Source organism: Ovis aries, chromosome 20 (genome assembly GCF_016772045.2).
Source record: "Ovis aries strain OAR_USU_Benz2616 breed Rambouillet chromosome 20, ARS-UI_Ramb_v3.0, whole genome shotgun sequence".
Taxonomy (NCBI): Eukaryota; Metazoa; Chordata; class Mammalia; order Artiodactyla; family Bovidae; genus Ovis; species Ovis aries.
This window is the reverse complement of record NC_056073.1, coordinates 49,644,836-49,670,082: the sequence shown is the minus strand read 5'-3', so window position 1 is coordinate 49,670,082 and position 25,247 is coordinate 49,644,836. Positions and strand designations below refer to the sequence as shown.

At 56.3% G+C, this 25,247-nt stretch overlaps 2 protein-coding genes across 5 annotated transcripts; one reads left to right on the top strand and one right to left on the bottom strand.

Moving 5' to 3' along the window:
* The first annotated feature begins 121 nt into the window (after window positions 1–121).
* On the top strand, window positions 122–20,047 carry BPHL (biphenyl hydrolase like). Of its 4 annotated transcripts, none has more exons than XM_004019149.5 (7): window positions 122–241; window positions 5,410–5,513; window positions 8,222–8,388; window positions 9,725–9,878; window positions 13,951–14,082; window positions 16,041–16,164; window positions 19,743–20,047. In XM_004019149.5, exons 1-7 carry the CDS (start codon window positions 135–137, stop codon window positions 19,828–19,830), a joined length of 876 nt encoding a protein of 291 aa, XP_004019198.3. In that variant the 5' UTR covers window positions 122–134; the 3' UTR covers window positions 19,831–20,047. The 4 variants fall into 4 exon arrangements, with proteins under 4 accessions (XP_004019198.3, XP_011956739.2, XP_027814484.1 ...); XM_012101349.4 differs by lacking the exon at window positions 19,743–20,047 and adding an exon at window positions 16,596–17,650; XM_027958683.3 differs by lacking the exon at window positions 13,951–14,082.
* A 677-nt stretch (window positions 20,048–20,724) lies between these two features.
* LOC101122734 (tubulin beta-2A chain) lies at window positions 20,725–24,763 on the bottom strand. Its single transcript, XM_027958682.3, has 4 exons — window positions 24,635–24,763; window positions 23,088–23,196; window positions 22,661–22,771; window positions 20,725–21,980 (listed from the first exon to the last, which is right to left on the bottom strand). Exons 1-4 carry the CDS (start codon window positions 24,689–24,691, stop codon window positions 20,920–20,922), a joined length of 1,338 nt encoding a protein of 445 aa, XP_027814483.1. The 5' UTR covers window positions 24,692–24,763; the 3' UTR covers window positions 20,725–20,919.
* Between the last annotated feature and the right edge of the window lie 484 nt (window positions 24,764–25,247).

Sequence of the window (25,247 nt, the reverse complement as noted above, 5' to 3'; positions counted from 1 at the left end):
GGCGAACTCGGGGCGGAAGGGGGCGAACTCGGGGCGGCCGATGGCCGGGCGCATGCGTGCTGGCGGCGGTGCGCGCTCACGGGCTCCGGGAGACGCGGCGCATGCGCCCTCCCCGGCCGTCATTTGCACCCACCATGGCGGCAACGCTGGGCGGTCGGGCCGCGCGGCGGCTGAGGCTCCTGCTCTCAGCGCTGAAGCCCGGGATCCAAGTCCCCCGGGCCGGACCCGCGGCCGCGTTCGGGTAATGGCGCCGCTCCCCTCCAGGGGCCCCCATAGCCTCGTCCGCGCGCTCGGGGCGGCGGGAAGGGGGCAGGGGCCAGGGGCCAGCGACCGGGCCGGGGCCGCGAGTGGGCCTTGCCCGTCAAGCCGTGACCCGGGCGCGGCCGCGGGGGCGCTGCGCTCGGCCTCGGTGGGGCGTCCGTGCGGACGGAGGCCAGGGAGGAGGCGCGCTTGAACCCCGGACCCTGGCTCCGGGGCCAGCCTGCGGTGTCCGCGCCGCGTCAGCCCTCGGAGCCGCGGGCTGGACCTCGAGCTGGGACGTGCGGGAGACCCACCCGGGGGACCGGGAGATGCGGGCTCCTGGGCCCGGCTCCCCGAGGGGTGCAGGCCGTGGAGACGCCCGAGAGTCTGCCTTTCTCTCCTCTTCCCACCCCCACACAGCTGAGGGAAGACAGCCCCTGGATGAACCTCTGACCCCCAGTCCCAGAGTGGGCGCCCCTGGTCCAAGTGATAGTGGCCTGTCATGGGGGCGCGCGCGGGGCGGTCGCTGCTCACTGCCGGCGGGTCAGTTCCGCTCCTGACGAGGAAGGTGTCTGCGCACAAGCTTGGCGGGTACCTGGCCTTCAGAGCTTCACTGTGCTTGATGGGGAAGCGTCCATTCGGAAGGCATAAGAAGAGCTCTGACCAGCTTTCCGCTTTCATACTGTGATTTATTGGGTCTTGAATTTAGGGTTTGATGTTGTTACCATTTTCGACCTACTAGATTTTCAGAACTGTTTTCATACAGATGGGAAATGGGAAAACAGTGTCTGCAGTCTGTAAGTCCGCTGGAAAATGCCCATCTATCCGGTTTCCTGTTTACAGAAAGGGATTGACATGAGGTTACTGTGATCGCACCAGTATCTGTTACTGTTGGTTAATGGTTGCAGGAAGGCCTCATCCACTTAGCAGTGCAGATCATTTGCCCTAAAATATCCCTGGGAAACAGGTTTCTCTGGATTTTGAACTGCCGTTTTGTAAATGCAGTTGAAATTGATATGACCAAGGAAATGGCAACCCACTCCAGTATTCTTGCCTGGAGAACCCCTGGACCCAGAAGCCTGGTAGGCTACAGTCCATGGGGTTGCAAAGAGTCAGACAGGACTGAGCGACTTCACTTTCACTTTCACTGTGATGGGCCAAACAAGCAGTGTGTTGATTTGTGCTGATTAATCCTGAAACAAGAGTGCCGCTTGTGTAAGTAGGTGAGAGCACTCCTGTAAGACCGTGGCTTCAGAACAGCGGGTGCCCCAGCCCACAATTGAGTTGTGTTCCAGAAGCTTCTGTGTACGTCTGCCCTCTTCCACAGCAAGCCTTTTCTACTTGAAGTTGTATGTTATGTGCAGTTACGGTATTAATAAGGAAGCCTAATAGCCCACCTGAAGACAGATGTCTTCCGGTTCAATCTGGGGATACTCTGCTTGAGGGAAAGAGACGCACCTGCCCCTGCCTCTGTCCAGCAGTCAGGGTGAGTGCTGGCCTAGTGTCTAGCCCTGCAGGGGACTCCATTTGCAGTGCGGTTAAAGAAAAAGCATGTACACAATCAAGTTATGTGAACTTTCTGAGCCTCACGCCCTGCAAAAATTGTCCTCAGGATTTGAGACAGTGAATTTTAAAGGCCTGTCATTTCCAACTCTTTGCGACCCATGGACTGTAGCCCGCCAGGCTCCTCTGTCCTTGGAATTCCCCAGGCAAGAATACTGGAGTGGGTTGCCATTTCCTGCTCCAGGGAATCTTCCCAGCCCAGGGATCGAACCTGCGTCTCTTTCGTCTCCTCTATGGGCAGGCAGATTCTTTACCTCTGTGCCACCTGGGAAGCCCTCATACTAAGTAATTAGCAGTTACAATTAATAATACAAATATGAATATCTAGATAATAATACAATGTATGAAAGATGTAAAAATAAGTCATCAAAATTCATGTTTATGCAAGCTAATACTTTGATGTTGCTAATACTTCACTGTGGCTAACAGTCCCTTTAGAAAAAAAATTTACAACCCGTGGCTGATTCATGTCAATGTATGGCAGAAACCACTACGATGTTGTAATTAGCTTCCAATTAAAATAAATTCATTTTTGAAAATAAATAGAAAAAATATACAAAGGAAATAGCTGAACATACAAGGTAGAGAGGATATGTTGGACTTTCAAAATGAGGACATATCTGACGAGGCGGCTCCCATTTGTATTTCTGAGCTGAGTGTGACATGCCGGTGCTTGCTTCGACTTTGCAAATTGCAAGCAGGGTCACTGGGGCCCGTGACCTAAACTCCTAACACTCAGCAAGCAGGGTGACTTGGGCCCGTGACCTAAACTCAACACTCAGCTTCTCACTGGTAACGTGCATCATCAGAGGACATTATCTAGTCTAACAACTAAACTGACCAGCTAGTTCTGCTGGAGTTGCCTGCCGCAAACGGCTCTCTCTCCTTGCCGGCCCTGGGGTCACCTCTCCCTCATTGGGGGGGTTTGCTGCTCTATTGCCCCGCCCCCAACCCTCACCGCTCCCACATGGACCTGTCTGTCCAGCCTCCCAGGAGGAGGGGCAGGACAGACGTGAGACGGATGGCTTTCCGGACTGTGTTTAAAAAGGAGGCTGAATTTTTCTCTCCTCCAAAATGAATTCAGTATAACCTTTCTTATCCTTGGTTGTCTATTGGATTCTCTTGGGGAATTTAAATGCAGATGCCTTGATCCCATCCCAGAGATTTTCATTTAGTGCAGCCTGGGCATCTGGAGATTTAAAGGTTTGCCAGAAGGTTAAAATTAAGCTTCCCACCCCCGTGCCGGGTATCGTGGGGGCAGGAAGTGGTCTCAGGTACGAGGGGGCTGCGTGGGCAGGCGTGTTAGGGTGTGGAAAGCACGAACCTGTCCAGCACAAAGTAGGGGCTCTGGATGTACACGAATGGGTGAGTGATGCAGCAGCGTTTCAGAAAGCGCGTGCCAGGCCCTGCCCCACAGACACCAGTGGGCAGCGGGCCTCCCGGGATCGTGCTGGGCAGCTGTAGCTTTTAACTCCTCAGGTGGTTCTAATGAACACCCCTGCTTAAGAACACCTAGGTTAGAGAAGCGAGTAATAGGAGGGAGAAAGTGGTGGAGGAGTAAAGCCCCAGAGAAAGAGGTTCATTTTTGTTCTCTTAAGTTTTCTAACTTTTTCTGGGGCCTGACCGCCATTTGCTGGAGGGAGAATGCAACACTCATTGTAAAGTGTATTGATGTGGAAAGTCATTCAATCAATATTTCTTAAAAGGAAACCTTTCTCTTACATTTAAGTTGATCTGCTTTTGTCCAGTTTTCTGTCCTCTGTGTCTCCATCCTGGAGATGGAGGCAAGGTTCCGGGAGCCTCCGCTGCCCCAGGGGCACACCCGTCGCCCTCTAGCCTGACCGTTGCCCCTCCGTGCTCACACTCCTGCTGGCCCAGCCTCACCTGCCTCACTCCAAGTGCATCCCTGACTCCTGGGCCCCGAGCGTGCCTGTTCCCCTAGAAGCACCCCCCCCACATTTTCTCTCCAGCATTTTGCCCATCTTGGAAGTCCATCTCAAACTCATCACCCTTCTTCACTTCTCCACCCTCTCCAGGTGCCTCTCTCCAGCCCCCACAGGGCCTCTCATCCCTGAAGCCACCTTCAAAGTCCTCTGCCTTAGCAACCCTCCCCTGACGCAGAGCACCCATCCACCCTGGTCTGGATGGCCTGGTTGTATCTCCGTGTGCTTAGGCATTGGGGAATCTCCATGGATAGGGCAAAGCACAGGGAAGTGAGAGGCTTTTGGCAGCGGAGACGTGGGACAGACCACAAAAGGGAAGTCAGTGTAAGCCGGGCCCCAGGCGGCTCCCAGGCCTGAGAGCCCGCAACTCAGGGTCGTGAAAGCCCCGGGGCTCAAAGATGGTGAGAGACGGCCGGGGGCGCGTCATATGTGACACCTTCCCTGTGCAGAACGCCTTTAGGAGACGTCCTTCACGCTGCAAGGCAGGGGCCCTGGAGAACCTTGCGGGCTCGAGCAGTAGCAGGAGCAGTCCCTGAGCTGCGCAAGCGCCGAGTGTCTTGTCTGGGGAGCCGCCTCGTTCCTGTGCTGGACAGAGTGACCGCTTCTCTTCCTTCAAGACCCTCCCCTCCCTGAGGGTGTGCAGACACAGCTCTGCAGATGGCCGGGGGCAAAGGAAGCGTCAGTAAACCATTGTTTCCCGAGACGACTCTAGGAGCAGAGCCTGTGCGGTTTTATCTGGTCCTGGAGCTGTCCAAGGAGCAGGATGTTAATAACGAGTAACAGCAGGGTCCGTGAGGCTCGACTCGGCCCAGGGGTCCTGCGACATCTCTCTGAATTGTGAGCCTGCAGTAGGCCAGTCTCACTACCACCCAGGCCTGTGTGTTCTCCGACTCGCTGCGCCTGCCAGCATCTGTCCTGGTGTGCCTTCATGGCCCTCCCGAGTGTCACCGGCCGTCTGGGGAGCTGCTGGGAGGCTCTTAGAACCTGAGGCGAGGCCAGGCCATGTGTGCGCTATTCCTGGGTATCCCGGTGCAGTGGTCCTGGAGCTTCTGGGACAGTCACTTAGGGGTTGTCCAGCGCAGAGCCCCCAGGACAACGCATGGTCAGATGCTGCAGCCTGGGCGGTCTTGGGCCAAGGAGAGGGCGGGGTGCCGGACTCTAGACACAGACCGGCTACTTAACAGTCAGTGCAGAGACATCTCCGCATCTTACAAACCGGTCTGGCCACATCCGAGCAGACAGGCATTCTTGACCAGGGCGGCTGCCTAGAGAACAGAGAGGCCAGGGACCAGAAGGTCAGCCTGTGGACCCCAAGACTGGCGTCACCCTTGGGATCACTGCCTGTGCAGCTGAGGGTCCGGGTGGCTCCTCCGGACCTGCCAGGACCTCGAGGAGGGGCTCCAGGCTCTGTGCCGGCGCCCGGCCCACCTCCCCTCCCCTCGAGGGGGCCCTGCCTCCAGCTGCGGGGCTGTGGGCCTGTTGACGTCAGCAGGCCTGCCAGCGCTCCCGTGGGTGGGCCCGGAACCGGTGCTGCACTGACCCGCCCTTGCTGGGTTCGGGAAACTGAAGTGCAGAGCCGGATGACCAGGGGCCGGGGAGGGTGCTGGGGCTGGCTGGCCCGCAAGCTCAGTCGCCCTCTGGGGTCGGGGCTTCTCTCTTGCAGCTCCTCTGTGACCTCCGCCAAGGCCGAGGTGAACGGCGTCCACCTGCACTACCTGCGGACCGGAGACGGAGAGCACGCCGTCCTGCTGCTCCCGGGGATGCTGGGTGCGCGGGCTTCCTTGGCGTGCCCGGCGCGCTGCCCTCTGTGCTCGGCCCCCAGTCCCAGATGCCCGGGCTTGATAGGCAGCCTTAGTGCTTTGCTGAGGTGCTTTCTGAAACCTTTGTGCAATCAACTTTAGGTGACCCAGAAAGCTGCCTTTCTTTAAAATCTTACCTGTTTCTGGCTGCGCTGGGTCTTCACTGCCGTGGGGCTCTTCTCGAATGCAGTGAGCGACGGCTGCTCTCTAGTTGTGCTTGGGCTCCCCCTTGTGGCGGCTTCTGTTGCCGAGCACAGGCTGGAGTTAGGGTTCACAGGCTTAGCTGCCGGTCAGCATGTGGGATCTTCCCAGCTCAGGGACCGAACCCGTGTCTTCTGCATTAGCAGGTAGGGTCCTTACCACTGAGCCAGCCGGGAAGCCCCGAAGATACCTTTCGCTTTATGCGATTTTCATCCCTTTAAATACCCACTTTTCTCCACGGAAGTCCAGTGTAGTTTCCTGCAGCCTGAAAGTGAACGTCGCTCAGTCGCGTCTGACTCTGCGACCCCATGCACTATACAGTCCATGGAATTATCCAGGCCAGAGTACTGGAGTGAGTAGCCTTTCCCTTCCCCAGGGGACCTTCCCAACCCAGGGATCAAACCCAGGCCTCCCGCATTGCAGGTGGATTTTTTACCAGCTGAGCCACCAGGGAAACCCCTTCCTACAGTCTGGGGATGACAAGTCAGCGAAGGGGTGGGGGAAGGCAGGCAATGAGTAGGTGACCAGCTGGCCCAGTTTGCCTGGATTTGAGGGGTTCCAGGATGTGAGACTTCTGCTGCTAGAAGTTGGACTGATCTCCCTGCTGTGTGTGACTGTGTATTCAGCTAAGGTAAGAGCAAAGAGCAAAGCTGGGCTTTCACAGCCTTTCTGAAGGTCAGAATTAGTTTTGGCGTGAACGGAGAGTGGTAAAGCCAGATGCATCACCATCGCCTCCTGCAGGTAGGAAGTTTAGGTGTAGAAAGTTCAGGAGGGGAGTTTCCAGTGATCCCAGAGCATCTCAAATTTGATTTTAAGGTTTGTGTGACTGTTTTATTTTTTATTTAGTTAAGTGATCCCATCATATACTTATTTCCTTATGATTCGCTGCTTTATCCTAAAAGTAAAGTGCTAACATTGTTCAGTCACATGATGGTTCCAGCTGATGAGGCCTCAGCTGATTGTTGCCGCTATTGAGGCATCTGTGTCCAGACAGTGTTTAGTATCTTTCCCTCGAGCTAGTGTGATAGAAGAGGACCTTTACTCCAGTGGTTGATCCTGAGCTAAAGCGATGAAGTTTGCCAGCGTAGATGGCCATTGGCTCAATATTGCTGTCATTATCCTGGTATAAAAAGCTTTGGGCAATTTTAATTTTTGCTTGTGTAAAACAGTAACCTGATTCAAAAATCAAACAGCAAGTTTCTCCCCTGAACTGCTGTCCCCCAGCACTCAGTTCCCCTCCCCAAGGGCAGCCGGTGTTGATATGTTTCCTTCTCGGGTATCATGTATCAGTAACTACTCTGTAAAGTAATTTTTTAAGGTTTTCGTATTCTTTGCACTGGTCTTCAGATGTGCGCCAGAGAGCGTGTGTCTTGTTTCCGACAGTGGTGTTGAGCTCCACTGCTGCCTTTTCCCACCTTCAGCCCCTCCTGCAGGGCGGTTCCCTGGAAGTCCTTCCAGTTCAGGGATCACGAGAGCAGCCTCAGATGTCAGAGCAGTAGGCGTGCACTGAAATCCAGATTGCTCTTGGCTTGGGTTTTCTGGATGGTTTACCTGGTGTTGAGAAGGTACCTTTTGTCAGGGAGAGTGACGGCCCTTGATGATGTTAAATGATCCTACAGAATCTTGAAAGACATTTTCTAATAATTACCAGTTTGTGAAGCAAGGTGTGGCCAGAGCTGTGAGTCCTTAGAAACCCAGCAGAGCTTAGAAATTCGATGCTGACTTGCCCCTGGACTGGGCTTCTTGGGAGTCTGGCCTCCTACACTGTGTGGACCTCACTGGGCACCTCTGCCTGCCAGTCGAGTCCACCACTGGCTTGAGAACACAGTTCTACTTGCTAGCATTCACATACTGTTGTTGTGAAACACACTGATTTATTCCCTCCGTATCCTGCCCTCCATCATTTCCGAGTTTTAGTTTAATTTTCTGATTTCTAGTTATGACCAGAAAATAAAATCTCCAGGGCTATTCTCATTAGCTTTGTAAAAGATGTCTGGGATTTTAGAATTTGGCTTTGAATAATTTGGATCAAATCTCATTAATGTGTCTACAGATACTATTAAGATCTCTCTCATCTGTAACAGTCATTTTAAAAAAAGAAAAAGTAACCCAGAAGTACGTTGTATCAGTAGGTTTATTTCTAGGCAGTTTCATGAGTCCTTTTTTTTTTTTTTTTTTAAATAGGATGATTAAACTGAAAAGATATCAAGCACGCTGGAATATTAATGATACAGGACCAAGGGAAGAACTGCGTCCTCCTCTGAGTAGCCACTAGGGAGAGGCGGGGGCAGGTCTGAGCTCCCGCGGGAGAGGAAGCTCCGGGTTCCCTCTCTGCCAGGCTGCTTTGCTGGTTACAGATTTGCTGCTAATTTAACTAGAAACCAGTTACATTGTCCCGTTTCCTTTTGCTGTAGTGTGTTTGAAGCAATGACAGCGTTTCTTGGAGTGTAACCAGATGGCCACTTTTATTGATAGGCAGTGGAGAGACGGATTTTGGACCTCAGATTGAGAAGCTGAATAAGAAGCTCTTCACGGTGGTTGCCTGGGACCCCCGAGGATACGGACACTCCCGCCCCCCTGATCGGGACTTCCCAGTGGACTTCTTTGAGCGGGATGCAAAAGATGCTGTTGATCTGATGAAGGTGGGTCTCAGGGAGGAGCTCAGGGGAGGGAGGAGGCTGCTGTCCTCATTTTGCTTCTGCCTCCTGTTTCTTCAAGGGTGCCTCCTGTGGACATTCAAAGGGTTCAGAGAGATGCAAAGAGGAAAGTGCTTAGAGACACTGCTACCAGGCTTTGAGGCCCTTCTTTTCTGGGCAGCCTTGTTACATATATAAATACACAGTTTCCAGGCTTTGAGGCCCTTCTTTTCTGGGCAGCCTCATTACATATGTAAATGCACAGTTTGTGCTGATGGTATCCTTCTATACCTAAAGGTTTTCCAGCTTACTGTTTCGTTGGACAGTTAATCACAGAGATACTTCCATGTTAATAAATACAGAGATGCTTCAGTTTATAATAGGCAGTATTCATTCCATTGTGTGGACACACTGTGTCTTAACTCCCCTGTCTTCTGATGGTAGATACATTATTTCTAAGCTGCTGCTGCTGTGTGTGTGTGTGTGTGATTATACGGGAAGTGCAGTGAACACGTGTGCGTGGACATTGTGGCCCCTATCTACCGCTGTGAATAGTGCTGGTATGCACTTTGTGGGCCTGCCGTGGTGCGTGTGCGTGAGCCCATGCACGTTAGGAGATGACTTGCTGTGTCATGGGGGATGCAGGGTGGGGCCAGCGCATGCCCCGCAGGAGGCGCACTGGTTTACAGTCCTGTCGACAGTCGTCTCAGACACACAGTTAACTTACTTTCCCAGCCGTCCAGTTTTTAACTGCTCGGGAGCGTCTCTCAGGTGTACCCTCTGTCCGTTTACCCCGTCAAGCGCATTCTTGGAGCCTGGCCGACTCACCCAGAGGTTCAGTAGCACCCCCCACCCTCACCGCTGTGTCTCCTCTGTCCCAGGCTTCCTCCTGGGGCCGGTTCTTCCCAAAGCTGCAGTCAGTGACTTGGCCAGAGGCAGTGGCTCCAGCCCTCCAGCAGCTCTCAGGAGGCCCTCTCTGATCTGCAGACCTGTCCTCAGCGTCTTCACTCAGGCCTGTGTGGACGCACACACGTTGTCACGACCAAGCAGAGCTGATTTCCGCTGTGTCCTCCTCCGGGAGATGTGCACCCTGAAGATGTAGCTCCCTCCCGATTCAGAACAGTACTGGATGCTGTACGCATGCCTAGGCGTCTGTGGCAGCGGCCTTCCCACCGCAGCAGACTGAGCGGAGACGTTTATGTCACAGATCGTGGGCTCCAGGGTGTCTCTCTGATGACCCAAGGACACGCCACAGCTGTGTCAATCCAGGCATTATTGATCTCAGGTTCTCTCCACAGCTAAGAGCCCTAACCGTGCTGTGCGTTTTGCTGTGTTTGTCCAGACGCTGAAGTTTAAGCAGGTCTCTTTGCTGGGGTGGAGCGACGGGGGGATAACAGCCCTCATCGCGGCCGCACGGTACCCCTCGTATGTCAGCAAGATGGTGATCTGGGGGGCCAACGCCTACGTGACTGAGCAGGACACAGAGATTTACCAGGGTAGGTCCTCTGCCCGGCCCTGCTTGGATGTGTGTTGACAGGTGATGGAAATATGAAGCGTTCTCAGCAAAGTCGGCCACTTCAGGCTGCGTTTTAAAGTTTCCTGCTTCCGGAAGTGACACTCAGGCAAAGGCTGATAAGTCAGTGTTTACATTTCCTGCTGTGCTGGTGACCCTCTGGGAAGGAGGGGGTTGACGTGAAGTGTAAGCTGCAGCCTCATTCAGGCGCCCTGAGTGTGGAAGGGAGCAGTGCACTCCGGTGGGAAACCTTAGTTTTGATGAGAAACTCTTGTGCTGCTCACACTTTCTGAGGTCGTCCTTCAGGCTTACTGTGAGGACTTTTAGAGACACAGAGCAGGGGCTGGCAGATGCAGCCGCGGGCCCGGCCACGGCCTGTCTGTGTCCCGCTGAGGCTCCAGTGCACGCAGCCGGCACTGTGGGTGCCAGGGACTGGCTGGGGTCCCTGCCCAGGCCCCGTGCAGGCGGCTGGCTTGCTCACCAGGCCCCCAGTCAGGGCATCCAGCTGCCAGCTCAGGAGCTGCTCAGCCCTCAGCAGCCGCACCTTCCCCAGTGACCCCAGCCCCGCCCCGTGGCTGTCCCTCCTCTCCCAAACCATTTCCCCAGTTTGTCAGAGTTTAACAAAACACAAAAAACCCTCCTTGGGGGGTTCTCCTCACTGAGTGGGTGTCCACCCACCCACTTACTTCTGCTCCTCCTCCTCCCCCAGCTTCTTCCCCCTCCCCTCCCCCCTCCTCCCCCCTCCCCTCCACTCCCCTCCTCTCCCCTCCCCCTCCTCTCCCCTCCCCCTCCTCTCCCCTCTCCCTCCTCTCCCCTCCCCTCCCCTCCCCTCCCCTCCTCTCCTGTCCCCTCCCCCTCCTCTCCCCTCCCCTCCCCCTCCTCTCCCCTCCCCCTCCTCTCCCGTCCCCCTCCTCTCCCCTCCCCCTCCTCTCCCGTCCCCTCCCCCTCCTCTCCCCTCCTCTCCCCTCCCCTCCTCTCCCCTCCCCTCCTCTCCCCTCCCCTCCCTCCTCTCCCCTCCCCCCCCCCTCCTCTCCCGTCCCCTCCCCCTCCTCTCCCCTCCCTACCCTTTAGGGACTGATTGAACTTTGTAGACTGAGTCTCCACTTCCCTGTTTTTATTCATCTCCATCTCAGCATTGCTGTGTGTAGGGTTCTGCATAATTTCTTAACCTTTTTCTTCCAATTTTCTAGTTGTTTCACTAGCTTTATAAAGATTCTGATCGCTTTGTGGTTTTTTGATTCGGTTCAGTTGCTCAGTCCTGTGTGACTCTTTGCGGCCCCATGAACCGCAGCCGGCCAGGCCTCCCTGTCCCTCACCAACTCCTGGAGTCCACCCAAACCCATGCCCATTCAGTTGGTGATGCCATTCAACCATCTCATCCTCTGTTGTCCCCTTCTCCTCCTGCCCTCAATCTTTCCCAGCATCAGGGTCTTTTCCAGTGAGTCAGCTCATCGAATCAGGTGGCCAAGTGTTGAAGTTTCAGCTTTAGCATCAGTCCTACCAGTGAACACCCAGGACCTATCTCCTTTAGGGATGGACTGGTTGGACCTCCTTGCAATCCAAGGGACTCTGAAGAGTCTTCTCCAACACCACAGTTCAAAAGCATCAATTCTTCTGTGCTCAGCTTTCTTTATAGTCCAACTCTCACATCCATACATGACCACTGGAAAAACCATAGCTTTGACTAGATGGTTTTTTGATTAGCAGCAAATAATTGCTTACCCTTAATCTGAAAAAATTTTGGGCTCCCAAATCACTGCAGATGTTGATTGCAGCCATGAAATTAAAAGACGCTTACTCCTTGGAAGAAAAGTTATGACCAACCTAGACAGCATATTCAAAAGCAGAGACATGACTTTGCCGACTAAGGTCTGTCCAGTCAAGGCTATAGTTTTTCTAGTGGTCATGTATGGATGTGAGAGTTGGACGGTGAAGAAAGCTGAGTGCCGAAAAATTGATGCTTTTGAACTGTGGTGTTGGAGAAGACTCTTGAGAGTCCCTTGGATTGCAAGGATATCCAACCAGTCCATTCTGAAGGAGATCAGCCCTGGATATTCTTTGGAAGGAATGATGCTGAAGTTGAAGCTCCACCTCATGCAAAGAGCTGACTCATTGGAAAAGACTCTGATGCTGGGAGGGATTGGGGGCAGGAGGAGAAGGGGACGACAGAGGATGAGATGGCTGGATGGCATCACCGACTCGATGGACGTGAGTTTGAGTGAACTCCGGGAGTTGGTGATGGACAGGGAGGCCTGGCGTGCTGCGATTCACGGGGTCGCAAAGAGTTGACAACTGAGTGACTGAACTGAACTGAAAACAAACAAAATAAATGGTGAGCATAAACTGAGAATGCTTTCCTTCCGAGCTGTCCACTTGCTGCCCCTGGGAACCACTGATGGTGCCAGGGGAGGCCCAGTTTCATCCCCATTCAGCCGTGTCCGCCCTCCCCCAGCAAACAGTCACTCTTCCTCAAGGCAGCCCTGCATTCTAGCGGTCATACCAGTCTGCTGTGTTTTCAGGGTTCCTGCCTTTTATGCGCACACACGCACGCACTCATGCTCCTTTTCATCAACCACTGCAGACTTCAGCCGTGCAGCAGAAATTATATGTTATGAAAGAGCGCCTTGTTCATGGCAGGAGGGCCTGCGGCGGGTGTGGTCCGCTCCATGGCCAAGGGCAGAGCCACGGGTCCCGCGCCAGCTGTCCACATGCCCGCTCTCCCCTCGCCGTCCTCCCCTGCCGCCTGTTCTCCCCTCCCAGTCCCGTCCCCCACGCTCCCCTCCCCCCTCCACTCCCCTCCCCCGCCCTCCGAGCTCCCCTCCCAGTCCCCCCTCTGCTCCCCCTCCTCTGCTCCCCTCCCCCCCAGCACTCCCCTCTCCCCCCCAGCGTTCCCCTCCCCCGCCCCCCCGCCCTCCCCTCGCCCCTCCCCCTCTGCTCCCCCCCACGCTCCCCTCCCCCCCCCCCCCCCCCGCGCTCCCCTCTCCTCCCCCCCCCTCCGCCCCCCCACGCTCCCCTCCCCCCCCCGTCTCCCTCCCCCTCCTCCCCTTGGGGCCTTCCCCCGGCTCTCCCTCCTGTGCCCCCACTCCTTCCCCCTCTACTTCTCAGGCATCCCCGCTCCCATCCGAAGTCTCCTCAGGTCCACCCAGAGCAGTTCAGCGTCCTCAGCCTCTGGAATCAACCCCAGCACCCATCTGCAGGGTAGGGGAGCAGGAGGAGAACGGCAGGCACTCTCTGCTGGGCCGCCTGCCCCGGGCAGCAGTTCGAGCAGCCCACTCACCCCGCTCGTGCTGGGCCTCCAGGTGCCTGGCCCTGTCCCAGCCATCACAGGGGCAGCGCACCACGTGAGCCCTGCCAGTCCCGTCTTCAGGGCGGGTCATGCAGACGCAGCTCTGTACCTGAGGGGCGTGGTGAGCACTGTTCACTGTGCTCAGGAGCATCAGACTCTCCACAGAGTCACCGTGTTTTAAAGAAAAATGGAAAAACTGGGCTAAGGGATTGAATTCGCTTATCCATTCTGAAGCCATTTCCTTTCTGATCAGAGTCCTCTGTGAGACAGTTAGTAGTTAGAATTTCTCCAGCGTTAGAACTTGGAGCAAATGATTTTATGCATTTCTCAGTGTATGTAAATGCAATTCAGAAAAACTCTTGTAAGTAATCTCATTTTTACTCTGCTGACCCCAGTTAGGGGAATACCCGCTTCTGTCTTATACCTTTAATGGAAGCCATTACTTTAGATCTGATTTCGTTCCCTCAGTCAGAATCTGCTGGTGCCCAAGGGCCATCGTGGGGGACAGAACACAGCGGAACCCTGACATAGCGCTCAGCATTCACCCTGGATGCAGAAGCTGTGACTGTGCTGGGCAGCGGCACGGGGGGCTGGGGAAGGCCTGGCCGGCCGGGGTGGGGCCTGGCGAGCCACATGGAGAAGGGGCAGCTTGCCCACCAACAGAGCAGCCAGCGCCACGGCTCCAGGCGCGCTGCGCTTAGGGTTTTCACAGACGAGTTCTGGTCTGAGACTAAACCTATCCTTGCCCACACGGCTGTCTGTCTTCCAGGCATCCGGGATGTTTCTAAGTGGAGTGAGAGGGCGAGAAAGCCTCTGGAAGCCCTCTATGGGTTCGACTACTTTGCCAGGACCTGTGAAAAGTGGGTGGATGGCATAGAGCAATTTAAGCATCTTCCGGACGGTAGGTCACACAAGCCGCTTAACGGTCCTTTTGCTGGTTAGAGAGGCCAAGTGAGTTCCCCTGATGCTTGAGAGTTCCTCAGGGATTGACACGCTCGCCCACCATCCTCCACACTGACGCGTGAGCAGAGGGTAATCGTGTACAAAGGCAAGCTCTTGTGCCGCACACCCTCCTGGCATCAGAGACAGACGTGTACGGAGTTCACCTTGTTGAGTCTTGTAGCATGCTGGTCTTTTCCCCTTTGTCTCCAGAAGTCTCACATAGACGTCCCCCTTTTCACATCTAAAGGCATCAGCCCACTGCCACCTCTGTTACCAACAGGAGAGGAGGGGGTCTCTGTCATGACCTTTGGCCCCAGTAGAGTCAGGACAAGGAAAAGGGTACTCAGCCCTTTCCCATCTTCAGAGCGGCGGTGTCACTGCGGCCGGGACAGGTGTGTTCCAGTAACAAGAACTGGCTCCCTGAGGGGAGCTCTGAATTAAAGTCTGTTCTCAGAGCTGTTTTCATTTGTGATCTCTCATTTCTCTAATTGCCAAAAGAATAGAAAGTAGGTGGGCTCGGACCTTGAAACACATCAGTTACCAAACAGTTATGATTCAGGGCCCAGTTTTGTCTCCTCAGTAGCCACTTCCAGAATGAGTCATCTGTCAGAACTTTCATAATGAGAAAGACGTTTGGAAATGTTACTATTTTGCTGTAAGTTCAGAACAAGTATATCCTGTTCAAACACAGTATCCACCCATAGAAACAGGCCCTTGAAATATGTTTCAGGAGGCTGGAAAGACAAGCCACAGGCAGGAGTGACTGTTTCCCAAAGGACAGGGGCCCGGGGCTTGTGGGGTCTTCGTTCCCCGACCTGGGATGGAACTCCCCTGCAGTGGAGGTGCAGAGTCCTAACCTCTGGACCGTCAGGGAAGTCCCTGCAAAACACTCTTAAAAGTGAACAGTAAGAAAACAGCCTAATTAAAATGCAGACCAAACAGTGAGATCCCGCTACACACCTCTTAGAACAGCTGCTCAGAGGAATTGTAGGGCAATGAAAGCACTCTGTGTGGTATCATGGTGCCATATCCGTGTCATCCCACGGTTGTCCAAACCCACAGCGTGAGAACCGTGGACGCGGGGTGGTGATGACGTGTCTGCTGTAGCAGACGTCTGATGGGGGTGTTGGTGACGGGGGAGGCAAGGAGACAGCTGTGTGCCCGTGCCTGCCTTGCAATTCTGCTGTAAACCTGAAACTAAAAAATGAGGTCTACTGCCAAAGAGAAAGGGAGGGAGAAAGTGTCCCGGAGAATCCAGCATCACGAGTCATCTTCCAGCAAGGCTGTCAGGAGACAGCCTCTCCCGCCACAGGGCCGGCTCCGTGCATCGGGCCCCTTGTCCTGTCCTTGGGGTTGTGGCCGCTCAGTGTAGCATGGGGACGAGTCGCGGGTTTGGTGTCACACAGGACCGGTGTGTGCTCTGGCTTTGCGACGTGGCTGCCGTCCGAGCAGATTCAGGGAAACGGTAGGTCGGGACCCGGAGCCCGGCCTGTGCCTTGCAGCCCAAGAATGCTGTCATCTCTCGGGGCAGGGCAGTTGGGGGGCAGGCGGGGTGGAAGGCAGCTTCCGTCCTGCTGAAGCTGTGGCTTCGCTGTGAGGAACACAGAATTGGAAGGCCGGCGGGGGCCCCTATATTTCAAGGGAGAAGCTTTTCAGATGCCCCAAGTAATATGAAGACTTGCAGGTTTTTTTGTTCAACTGCTGTTTTATATGAATTATGAATCTTAATCAGCCAGGACTCCGTGTTCACTAGTAGAGCTTAAAGGAAAAAGGCCAGGAGAGACAAAGAAAAGGAAACCTGGAGATTGTCGGAGCTGGAAGCACTCAGGCCGTCTGACCCAGGCCAGGCGCTGGCGGGGCTGGGGGTCCGCCCCCCGCCCCAGGAGGGCCTCAGGAGAGCTGTCTCATGTCTTGCAGGGAGCATCTGTCGGGACCTGCTCCCCCTGGTCCAGTGCCCCACCTTAATCATACACGGCGAGAAGGATCCCCTGGTCCCACGTTTCCATGCCGACTTCTTACACAGACATGTGAGAGGGTCACGGTGAGTCCAGCTGCAGCCAGAGCTCTGCCCCAGTGCCTTGGGACGCAAGCGGGAGGCGCTGCAGGAGGCGAGGGCTGAGGGCTGGGCTTTCAGGGCGTACCCCGCCCCATTTGGGAACAGAGGGGCCCAGGGGCCCTGGGTTTTGGCAGCGGGATCAGGGGCTCCCGCCCTGGTGGCATCAAGCCGAACAGCCGTCCGTCCCTCGGGAGCTCTCACTGTCGAAGCGCCGCCAGCCCAGCAAGTCTGTAGAATCAAGACAAGGAGGCAGACCGCCTGCCCCTTGCCGTCCACGTAAACGCTCCCGCTCTGGGCGCTGTTGTGGGTCCTCCTTTCCTGGTATGTTTAAACATAGACGCAGTCCTATTCTGCCTTCAACTTTGATTCCTGCTTTTTTCCCGCCTAAAATGATGGTGTACACTTTTCCCGTTAAGCCTTAAACATGTACACCTCAGAGAAGAACCTGTTCCTCAGAACCACGGGAGAGCAGGGCCTGCCCGCCGCCCCGGGCACGCTGGAGGGCCTAACGAGATGTGTCAGCGGAGTCTGGCCTCCGTCTCGGAACTCATTTCTGTTTGGAGCAGAAGTTTATCGTTTAAATACTCGGGCTGACGTGAGAGCCAGCTTCTGCTGGCAGTTACTTCAGGATGAAAATCCCACATCAGATAAACCTGACGTTTCCCTGCTAACGCAGCGACACACACCGTGAAGGAGAAAGTAGTGTCTGGCCAGGAGGTCGGGTCCACAGTAAACACCCAGGGAGCCTTGACCCGTGGAGAGCCTGTGCATTCACTCCAGAGATGCTGTCATTGCCCGGGACGTCTTTGGAATTGTATAGAATTCTTTTGAAATTGGCCTCATTCTCAGTGACCTAAGAACATGCTCCTCCCCCCCACCGACGTGAGCCACTTCCAGTGCCCACCGCAGGCCAGCCTGCCGGGACCGCCCCTGAGCTGCGAGTAGACTCAAACACAGTCCCTCCACTTCCTAATTGTGCTGTTTATTCCACAAGAGATTTTAACAAACAGATTTCTTGGACAGTTTATAAATGTGGGCAACATGCTTCTTATCCTGCAATAAAATATCACTAGTATAAACTTGTATAATTTCTGTTTCCAAACAGCATTTCAAATTTCAGAAGGCATCTTATTTTACTATGATGTCTAATTATACTTTACAGCAAAATCATGGAAAAAAATATTGTCCCCATTTTACAGATGGGGTAAAATCAAGGCTGAGACATGTTAGGTCATCTTCCAAGGTTGCATAGCTAGTAAATGACAAGTCCTGGATCTTTTTTTTCCCCTCCCCCAACACAGCTGCCTCACACTCTTATTTTAATATGATGGTGAGAGGCCTGAATCACGTGCTTTCTGACCTGGTTAAGTGTCTTCTGTCTTCAGAAATGACAAGTTTTTGCACACTGACGCTCATAATAAATGACGTGTGTTCTCTTAGAGAGTCAAGTTCAATAAAAGTCTGCAAGAAAGTTTAATTTAGGAATTCTGTTCCAGACCCATCTCCTAGCAACTGAATACATCAATATGGGAGAAAAATATTCCCTCACCACTCAGATGTTAATGGTTTCAGTACATTCGTTTATGGAAGGTCATTTTCTCAGCAGGATTCTTTGGAACAATTGAGTCAAGAGGAAAGTGTTGCTGCGATGATTGTCTGAAACTGGCTGGCATATTAGGCTTGCACCCTTCTGCTGCCAGGAGCGCCCTGTAGGTTGGGCAAGAAGCTAAAACACGGTGGTTAATTTTGGACCCACAGAAGGAAAGTTGATTCCTTGAGCACCAAGGTCCTCCTCCGACTGTGCTCACAGGCCTTCTGACCCCTAGGGAGCCACTTAAGTGCAGGGTGCTTCCCATGAACTTGGGGCTTCATTTCCTTGCCAGAAACAATTAAAGACACAGTCTGTCCCCGCAAAGATTTTACCTGCAAATAGTTATCAGGTATGAAACAAATGCCTTTGTCTCCTGGAACTGCACCCAGAAACAGTCATGTGTATTTCTGTATCCGTTTCCCAGTGGGCTCGGTGGTGGCTGCCATCCCTCCCTGCTGTCTTCTTGCGGAATGAAGGGGGACGTATGTGCACATCTGAGACGAACAGAGACTCAGCACAGAGTAGCCGCCTCTGCGGACGGGATGCTGGTGTGGGCGCAGGGGGTCAGGGCCCAAGGCAGCCGAGGGGAGCACGGTGGTCGGTCAGCGGCGCCCTCGGGCCTGCTGGTGCTCTTTACTGAGGCCGAGCTCGCTACCGGAGGAGCACAGACCACACCGCGGCTGAGTGGACGGATTCGTAGCTGGTGTCGCTGCTTCCTGCTTGGGGATCTCCACAAAGCACGGAAGAGGGCTGGCCCCCTCAAAGTGGGGTTCCACGTCAAGGTCTAGCTCAGTCCACTCTGGGAGGCCTGGGGCAGCCCAGTGCCCCTTGCCTGCCAGCATCCTCGGCGGCTCGCTCTTTCTGTCCCTTGAGGGTAGAGGCCGTGAGCATCCTGCGAGCCCTGTCCCTCTAGAGGGCCACTCACCCTTCTCTTCTGAGCAGCACTGACCTTGACTGGGGAAGGCCTAGGCTACTGCTGATGGCATTACTAACCTTCCCCAGGGGCTCAGAAAGATACCAACCACAGAGCCTCCTCTGTCAAGCTGGTGATCTTGACAGCCTGGATACCCCCTCACCCCCCCCGCCCCATGTGGTCAGTTGCCAGAGACCCGGCATTGCCTAGGGACAGCTCTGTTCCGAGCTTCCCCCCTGCCCATTCACCGAGGTCCTGGAGCTCCAAGCCCCCTGCTGTGGAAAGCAGAGAAGCAGGCGATGTAACTGGCATTCTGCCTGAATATGGTCCTTTTAACATCCGGTGACAGTGGACAGAGCAAGTCAGACCTGCGTGTATATCCTGGAACCTTTGTTGAAAACTCTTTATGTCTGCACTGTTTTAGGCAGTAAGTAACGCAGTTTAGAACTCAGAGAAGCCTGCCTTTATTAAAGAAATTGCAGACCATCCACATCTGAGGAGCCCCGTTGAAAGGAAGCGCCTCTTGAAGGGGCCGGGGTATCCTGAGGGCCGCAGATCCAGGCGGGGGGGCCGGCACCCCTAGCCTCAGGGAGGCACTGCCCTGCGTGGGGCCGGCCGTCTGCAGACTTACCCAGTCCTCCAGCACCCAGGGCAGCCTGGGGGCTTCAGCAGCAGGCCTGCTCAGGCGGTGCCTTCTGACGGGTTTTCCCACTACGCAGATATTCCAAAAGCTCCAGTCCGGTGGATTCTGGACCATCTTTCTAATCCTATCTTAAAACCAGTCTTACTAAAATGCTTTTTCCCCTAGGTAACCACCAGGTTGCACGTCCTCCTCTCAGTCAGGTTTCCAGTCAAACCACCCCGTACCTGACTCAGCCGCAAGTGCAGCGCGCACTCCTTGGCTGCTGGGGCAGCCCCTTAAGATGGACTCACGCTTTCTCCTGATGGAGGTCGCAGGGGACAGAAGGCAGGGCAGTTGCTCAGGGAGGTTTCCCTGAGACATCAGGGAGGGGGCCGGGTTTTCTGACGATCGCCACTAACCACCAGCATTTCCTTCAGGCTCCATCTGATGCCGGAAGGCAAGCACAACCTGCACCTACGCTTCGCAGACGAATTCAACAAGCTGGCGGAAGACTTCCTCCAGTGACCATGTCCCAGGATGCGTGGTCCGGTGAGGTCTGGGCGCGCGGGCCCGCCCTCCGCTCAGCTGCCTGCCAGGCTCCCTGTGCTTCCCCCGACTGCTCCTCATGCAGTACCGCTGAGGACATAGCATCCTCTTTCATAGCTGCAGAGCTTGAATCTGACCTTTTCATACTGGGGTTCTCTTCCATTGCCTTAAATAAATCCCGTCGTGATTTACTTTACTTTCAGGTAAGGGTAAGCATGTGTTGTGTTCGTGACTGCTGCTCTTAAGACGCCCGAATGCACGTGCTGCCTCCTGTCGGAGGGCTGCAGGCGTGCACTGGCCTCTGCGGTCATCACATTATCCAGAGAGGTGGGGCAGCTGAAAGCGGCCCCCGCCCAGGGCCCTGGATTCCATGTGTTCACGGGGCTGCTGGGATCAGAGCAAACCGGGGAGGAAGGCCAGCATGGTGCCCTGCTCTCTCCCTACACACTGCTGGCTGCTAGTCCCTGGATGCTTTGGGCCAGTGGAGATAAATTTGCCCGCTTGCCTCTCTCCCTGGTGTCTCAGATGGTAAAGAATTCACCTTCAATGCAGGAGAGACCCAAGTTAAATCTCTGGTTTGGGAAGATCCCCTGGAGAAGGGAATGGCAACCTACTTTAGTATTCTTGCCTGGAAAATCCCGAGAACCGAGGAGCCTGGTGGGCTACAGTCCATGGGGTCGCAGAGAGTCAGACATGACCGAGTGACTTAACACTTTGAGTACTTGCCTCTCTCTACTAAAAGAGCAGAAAGGCTAGTCATAAAAAATATGAAAATAAAAATCCCATTAAAAGTTACTAAACCCAGAAACATACTTGGAAAGGAACCATTCAGTGAAAGAATAAAAATTATTTGCAATAAAGAGAGACCGCAGGTTTTGGACACATGCTTTTTTATTAGTATAGATATCTTAGACAATACTGCAATTTCCAGAGGAGTTCCACACGATTACATCAACAGTGAATTTCTGACAGAGGCAAAACTGAGCACCATAGTATACGAATAGAAAGACCATGCTTGACTGAGGGCAACAGAAGTCACTAAGGATGCACGATTTATCTGACAAGTTCTCAGGCCTCGTCCTCGCCCTCCTCCTCCTCGAACTCGCCCTGCTCGTCGGCCGTGGCGTCCTGGTACTGCTGGTACTCGGACACCAGGTCGTTCATGTTGCTCTCGGCCTCGGTGAACTCCATCTCGTCCATGCCCTCGCCCGTGTACCAGTGCAGGAAGGCCTTGCGCCGGAACATGGCCGTGAACTGCTCCGAGATGCGCTTGAACAGCTCCTGGATGGCCGTGCTGTTGCCGATGAACGTGGCCGACATCTTCAGGCCGCGCGGCGGGATGTCGCACACGGCCGTCTTCACGTTGTTGGGGATCCACTCCACGAAGTAGCTGCTGTTCTTGTTCTGCACGTTGAGCATCTGCTCGTCCACCTCCTTCATGGACATGCGGCCCCGGAAGATGGCGGCCACGGTCAGGTAGCGGCCGTGGCGCGGGTCGCAGGCGGCCATCATGTTCTTGGAGTCGAACATCTGCTGGGTGAGCTCGGGCACCGTCAGCGCCCGGTACTGCTGGCTGCCCCGGCTGGTGAGCGGCGCGAAGCCGGGCATGAAGAAGTGCAGGCGCGGGAAGGGCACCATGTTCACGGCCAGCTTGCGCAGGTCGGCGTTGAGCTGGCCCGGGAAGCGCAGGCACGTGGTGACCCCGCTCATGGTGGCCGACACCAGGTGGTTCAGGTCCCCGTAGGTGGGGGTGGTCAGTTTCAGGGTACGGAAGCAGATGTCATACAGCGCCTCGTTGTCGATCGAGTAGGTCTCGTCCGTGTTCTCCACCAGCTGGTGCACGGACAGGGTGGCGTTGTAGGGCTCGACCACCGTGTCCGACACCTTGGGCGAGGGCATGACGCTGAATGTGTTCATGATGCGGTCGGGGTACTCCTCTCGGATCTTACTAATGAGAAGGGTCCCCATCCCAGACCCCGTGCCGCCCCCCAGCGAGTGGGTCAGCTGGAAGCCCTGCAGACAGTCACAGCTCTCGGACTCCTTCCTGACCACGTCCAGGACCGAGTCCACCAGCTCGGCGCCCTCTGTGTAGTGGCCCTTGGCCCAGTTGTTCCCGGCACCGCTCTGGCCTGCCAGAGGGAAAGGACAGTATCAGACGCCAACACTTCAGTAAGGAATTCCAAACTCTGTCTTCCTGGCTCTGAACTAACTTTAGAGATGAAAGATCCTTCTTTATCAGAAAGACTGTCTACCTACAGAAAAGTTTTCTATGTATCAGTGATCTCAGAAACACTGAAGATCTAATACAACAAAAGATTTAGTTCATAAGATGTTATTAATTAAGAAGATAGTTTAACAAAACCCAACTGGTTTAAAACTAGAACCTTCTGTAAATTCTTATTGATAAATCAACTGCTGTGAGCTGGCAGGGTGGAAGCACCCAGTGTCAGAGGGCCGGCTCAGCTTCTGCTCACAACCTGCGCCTTTGGCTTTGGCTTCTTGAAGAGGATGCCTGTTGTCACGGGTCCTCCGAAATGACCGGCGGCCTGTGAACTGCCGCTGGAAGCTTCCCTTCACTCTGTTCTGTTCTGCAGTGGGAGGGCTGCAGCAGCCTCTGCAGGCTGACCCTGGCCTTTGAGCTGTGTGGACAGGGGCCAGAGAGCTGACAGCCCATGGACCAGGAACAGTGAGGCTGGGACTCGGGGCCTCTGTGGACACACAGCCTCCCCCAGGCACCCAGCAGTGACCCCCATGGCATCAGGAGGAAAGGGGCCCACTGAGCCAGGGCCCACACATCACCCCTACATACCAAACACGAAGTTGTCGGGCCTGAAGATCTGGCCGAAGGGTCCAGACCTGACGGAGTCCATGGTGCCCGGCTCCAGGTCCACCAGGATGGCCCGAGGCACATACTTGTTACCTGCAGGGACAGAGCAGGACTCAGACCTGGCGCTTGCAGAGCAGTCAGGCAACGCCTTGCTCTCTGTGCCTCTCCAGGCAGAGCTCATCCCAGAAAATTCCAGCAAGAGATTAGAGGAGGTTTCTGCTCTACAAAGGGAGGTGAGGGCCTGCCCGGTCATGACCCGAATGCAGGGGACTTCAGGGGCTCTGAGGGTGTTCTGAGCAGCTGACATTTAAATGCACGCAGGAAGCCTTTGTTGTGTGTGTGTTCCTGCTACACTGGGGCTGCCAGAGAGCGGAACGGGAGAGGGGCCTGAGCCTGCGGCAGTCCTCACCAGCAGCCTCGTTGTAGTACACGTTGATTCTCTCCAGCTGCAAGTCACTGTCTCCATGGTAACTGCCAGTGGGGTCGATGCCATGCTCATCGCTGATGACTTCCCAAAACTGGAGATGGAGAAAGAAGCACGTGATGGTCTGGCATCCTAGGTGTCAGCACGACGGCCCTTCCCTTCCTCTCCCGTCCTTGGAACAGTGGCACTGTGGTCAGACAGGCCAGCAGCTGCCGCCCTGTTCCTCCAGCAAGCTTCTGCGGAGGGGCTCGGGGATGCGCAGAGCATCAGCTATGTCAGGGAGATAGACTGGGAAGCAGGGAGGGGCCCTGGAGGAGGAGGGGGGCACGGCTGCGGATGCTCTGGAGGCTGGGCCCCCAGGCAGGGCTGGGCGTCAGCATCCCAGCGGATGGACGGGTCCTGGCAGGACCCAGGACAGGTGGACCCCGCCCTGCGGCTGCCTGCAGAGATCGCCGTGTCCTGGCGCAAACCTGACCGGCCCTCCAAGCAGCGCCGCGTTAGGCGCGGGCATCCGCCGGGCTCCTGGGTCACTGACTGCAGAGGCGGAATGGGGGGGTGAGGGGCAGGGTGCAGCGTGCGTCTGCAGTAGGAAAGGCAGGGGGCGGGTGGGCAATATGGCGGTTGTGAAAGAGACCACGTCCTTGTGCGGGCGCCCGCCCACACCCGGGCACCCGGCCCGCGGGGCCTCGCCCACTGCGGCGGCTCGGCCCGGGGCGGCCACCTGCCGCCGCGCCCACGGCAGTCAGACTCTGGCGTCACCCGCCACCCCGTCTGGATGGTGCACCGCGTCTGTCGGACCCACGAGAACCCTCCGGAGCATCTGTCACCCAATGACACTGCAGTTTTTTCATTCGCACTGCAGACAATATCCGCAAAATGAATTCCGCAGGGGGCCACGGGATCTTCACGACCAAAGCCCCCACCCAAATCTCAGAGGCTAATCTACCGGGGAGGTACCAACCGCGTCCCTCACAAGGGCTTAGGCCGGGGCCGTAATTAAAGACCCACAGCTGCGCAGCCCTGAGCATCAGTGCGGGCTGTGAGGCGCCCGGCCCCGCCCCGCCCTGCGCCCGCGCTCCTCCCGGGGGTCAGCTCCCTACCCGGCCCCGCTGCGGCCCCGGCGCGCACCCAGGGGACCCGCCGCCCCCTCTCTGTCCCTCCAGGGTCCCCGCCCTCGGGCCCTGCCGACCCTCCCCGCCCCCTCCTGGTCCCACACCCTGGGGACCCGCCGCCCCCTCTCTGTCCCTCCGGGGCTCCCACCCGCGGCCCCCTCCCCGGCCCCCCGGGACCCCAGACTTCGGGCCCCGCGGCCCCCTCCCCGCCCCCTCCTTGGTCTTCTCTCTGGGGACCCGCCGCCCCTTCTCCGTCCCTCCGGGACCCCCGCCCTCCGGCCCCGCCGCCCCCTCCCCGGGGGTCAGCTCCCTCCCCGGCCCCTCTCCGGCCCCAAGCACAGCCTGGGGACCCGCCGCCCCCTCTCTGTCGCTCCAGGGCCCCCGCCCTCGGGCCCCGCCGCCCCTCGGCCCCGCGCCCACCTTGGCGCCGATCTGGTTGCCGCACTGGCCCGCCTGGATGTGCACGATCTCGCGCATGGTGCCGGCTGCGGAGCGGGTGGAGGCGCGGGCCTGGACGGAGTGCGGACCGGCGGACTCGGCGCAGACCCCGCCGCCGCCGCCCGGGCCGCGCCTTTTAAGGCGGGGGCCCCGCCCCTGTGACGTCACGGCGGGGGCGGCGCGGGGACTGCGGCACCGCGAGGGGGAGCCGGGGCGCGGCGCGAGGTGCGGGCGGCCGGGCGCGCGCGGGGGCCCGGTGGGGCGCGTTCCCGTCCCCGGGCCTGTCCGGGCCGTCGGCCTCCGGCTCTTTCTTCCCGGGGTGGGGATCACGGCGGCTGTAAACGCCGGGAGGGGGTGCAGGGCGGGGGGAGTGGGGGTCCCCGGCCGGGGCTGAGGATGGCCGTCTCGGTGCGGGGCTGCTGGGGGGGCCCTTTCGCCCCCGCCCACGTTAGGAAGGTGCTCAGCTGGGGAGGAACTAGGAAAAGCCGCCGCCGGGCGCCGGCTGTCCTGTCAAGGCCGCTTAATGTGGAAAATTCCCTGTGTGTGTCCCCACGGCCTCCTTATGGAGCTTGACGTTGTGTGTGTGTGTGTCTGT

Excerpts from the sequence above, each read along its gene's own strand:
- LOC101122734 (XM_027958682.3), bottom strand. The coding sequence starts at position 24,691 with ATGCGCGAGATCGTGCACATCCAGGCGGGCCAGTGCGGCAACCAGATC. Across the intron at positions 22,772-23,087 it reads GTACTACAACGAGGCTGCTG|GTAACAAGTATGTGCCTCGG; the intron begins GTGAGGACTGCC and ends CTGTCCCTGCAG. Across the intron at positions 21,981-22,660 it reads GCCCGACAACTTCGTGTTTG|GCCAGAGCGGTGCCGGGAAC; the intron begins GTATGTAGGGGT and ends TCCCTCTGGCAG.
- BPHL (XM_012101349.4), top strand. The coding sequence starts at position 135 with ATGGCGGCAACGCTGGGCGGTCGGGCCGCGCGGCGGCTGAGGCTCCTG. Across the intron at positions 5,514-8,221 it reads GCTGCTCCCGGGGATGCTGG|GCAGTGGAGAGACGGATTTT; the intron begins GTGCGCGGGCTT and ends TTTTATTGATAG. Across the intron at positions 16,165-16,595 it reads AGACATGTGAGAGGGTCACG|CCTTAAACATGTACACCTCA; the intron begins GTGAGTCCAGCT and ends TTTCCCGTTAAG.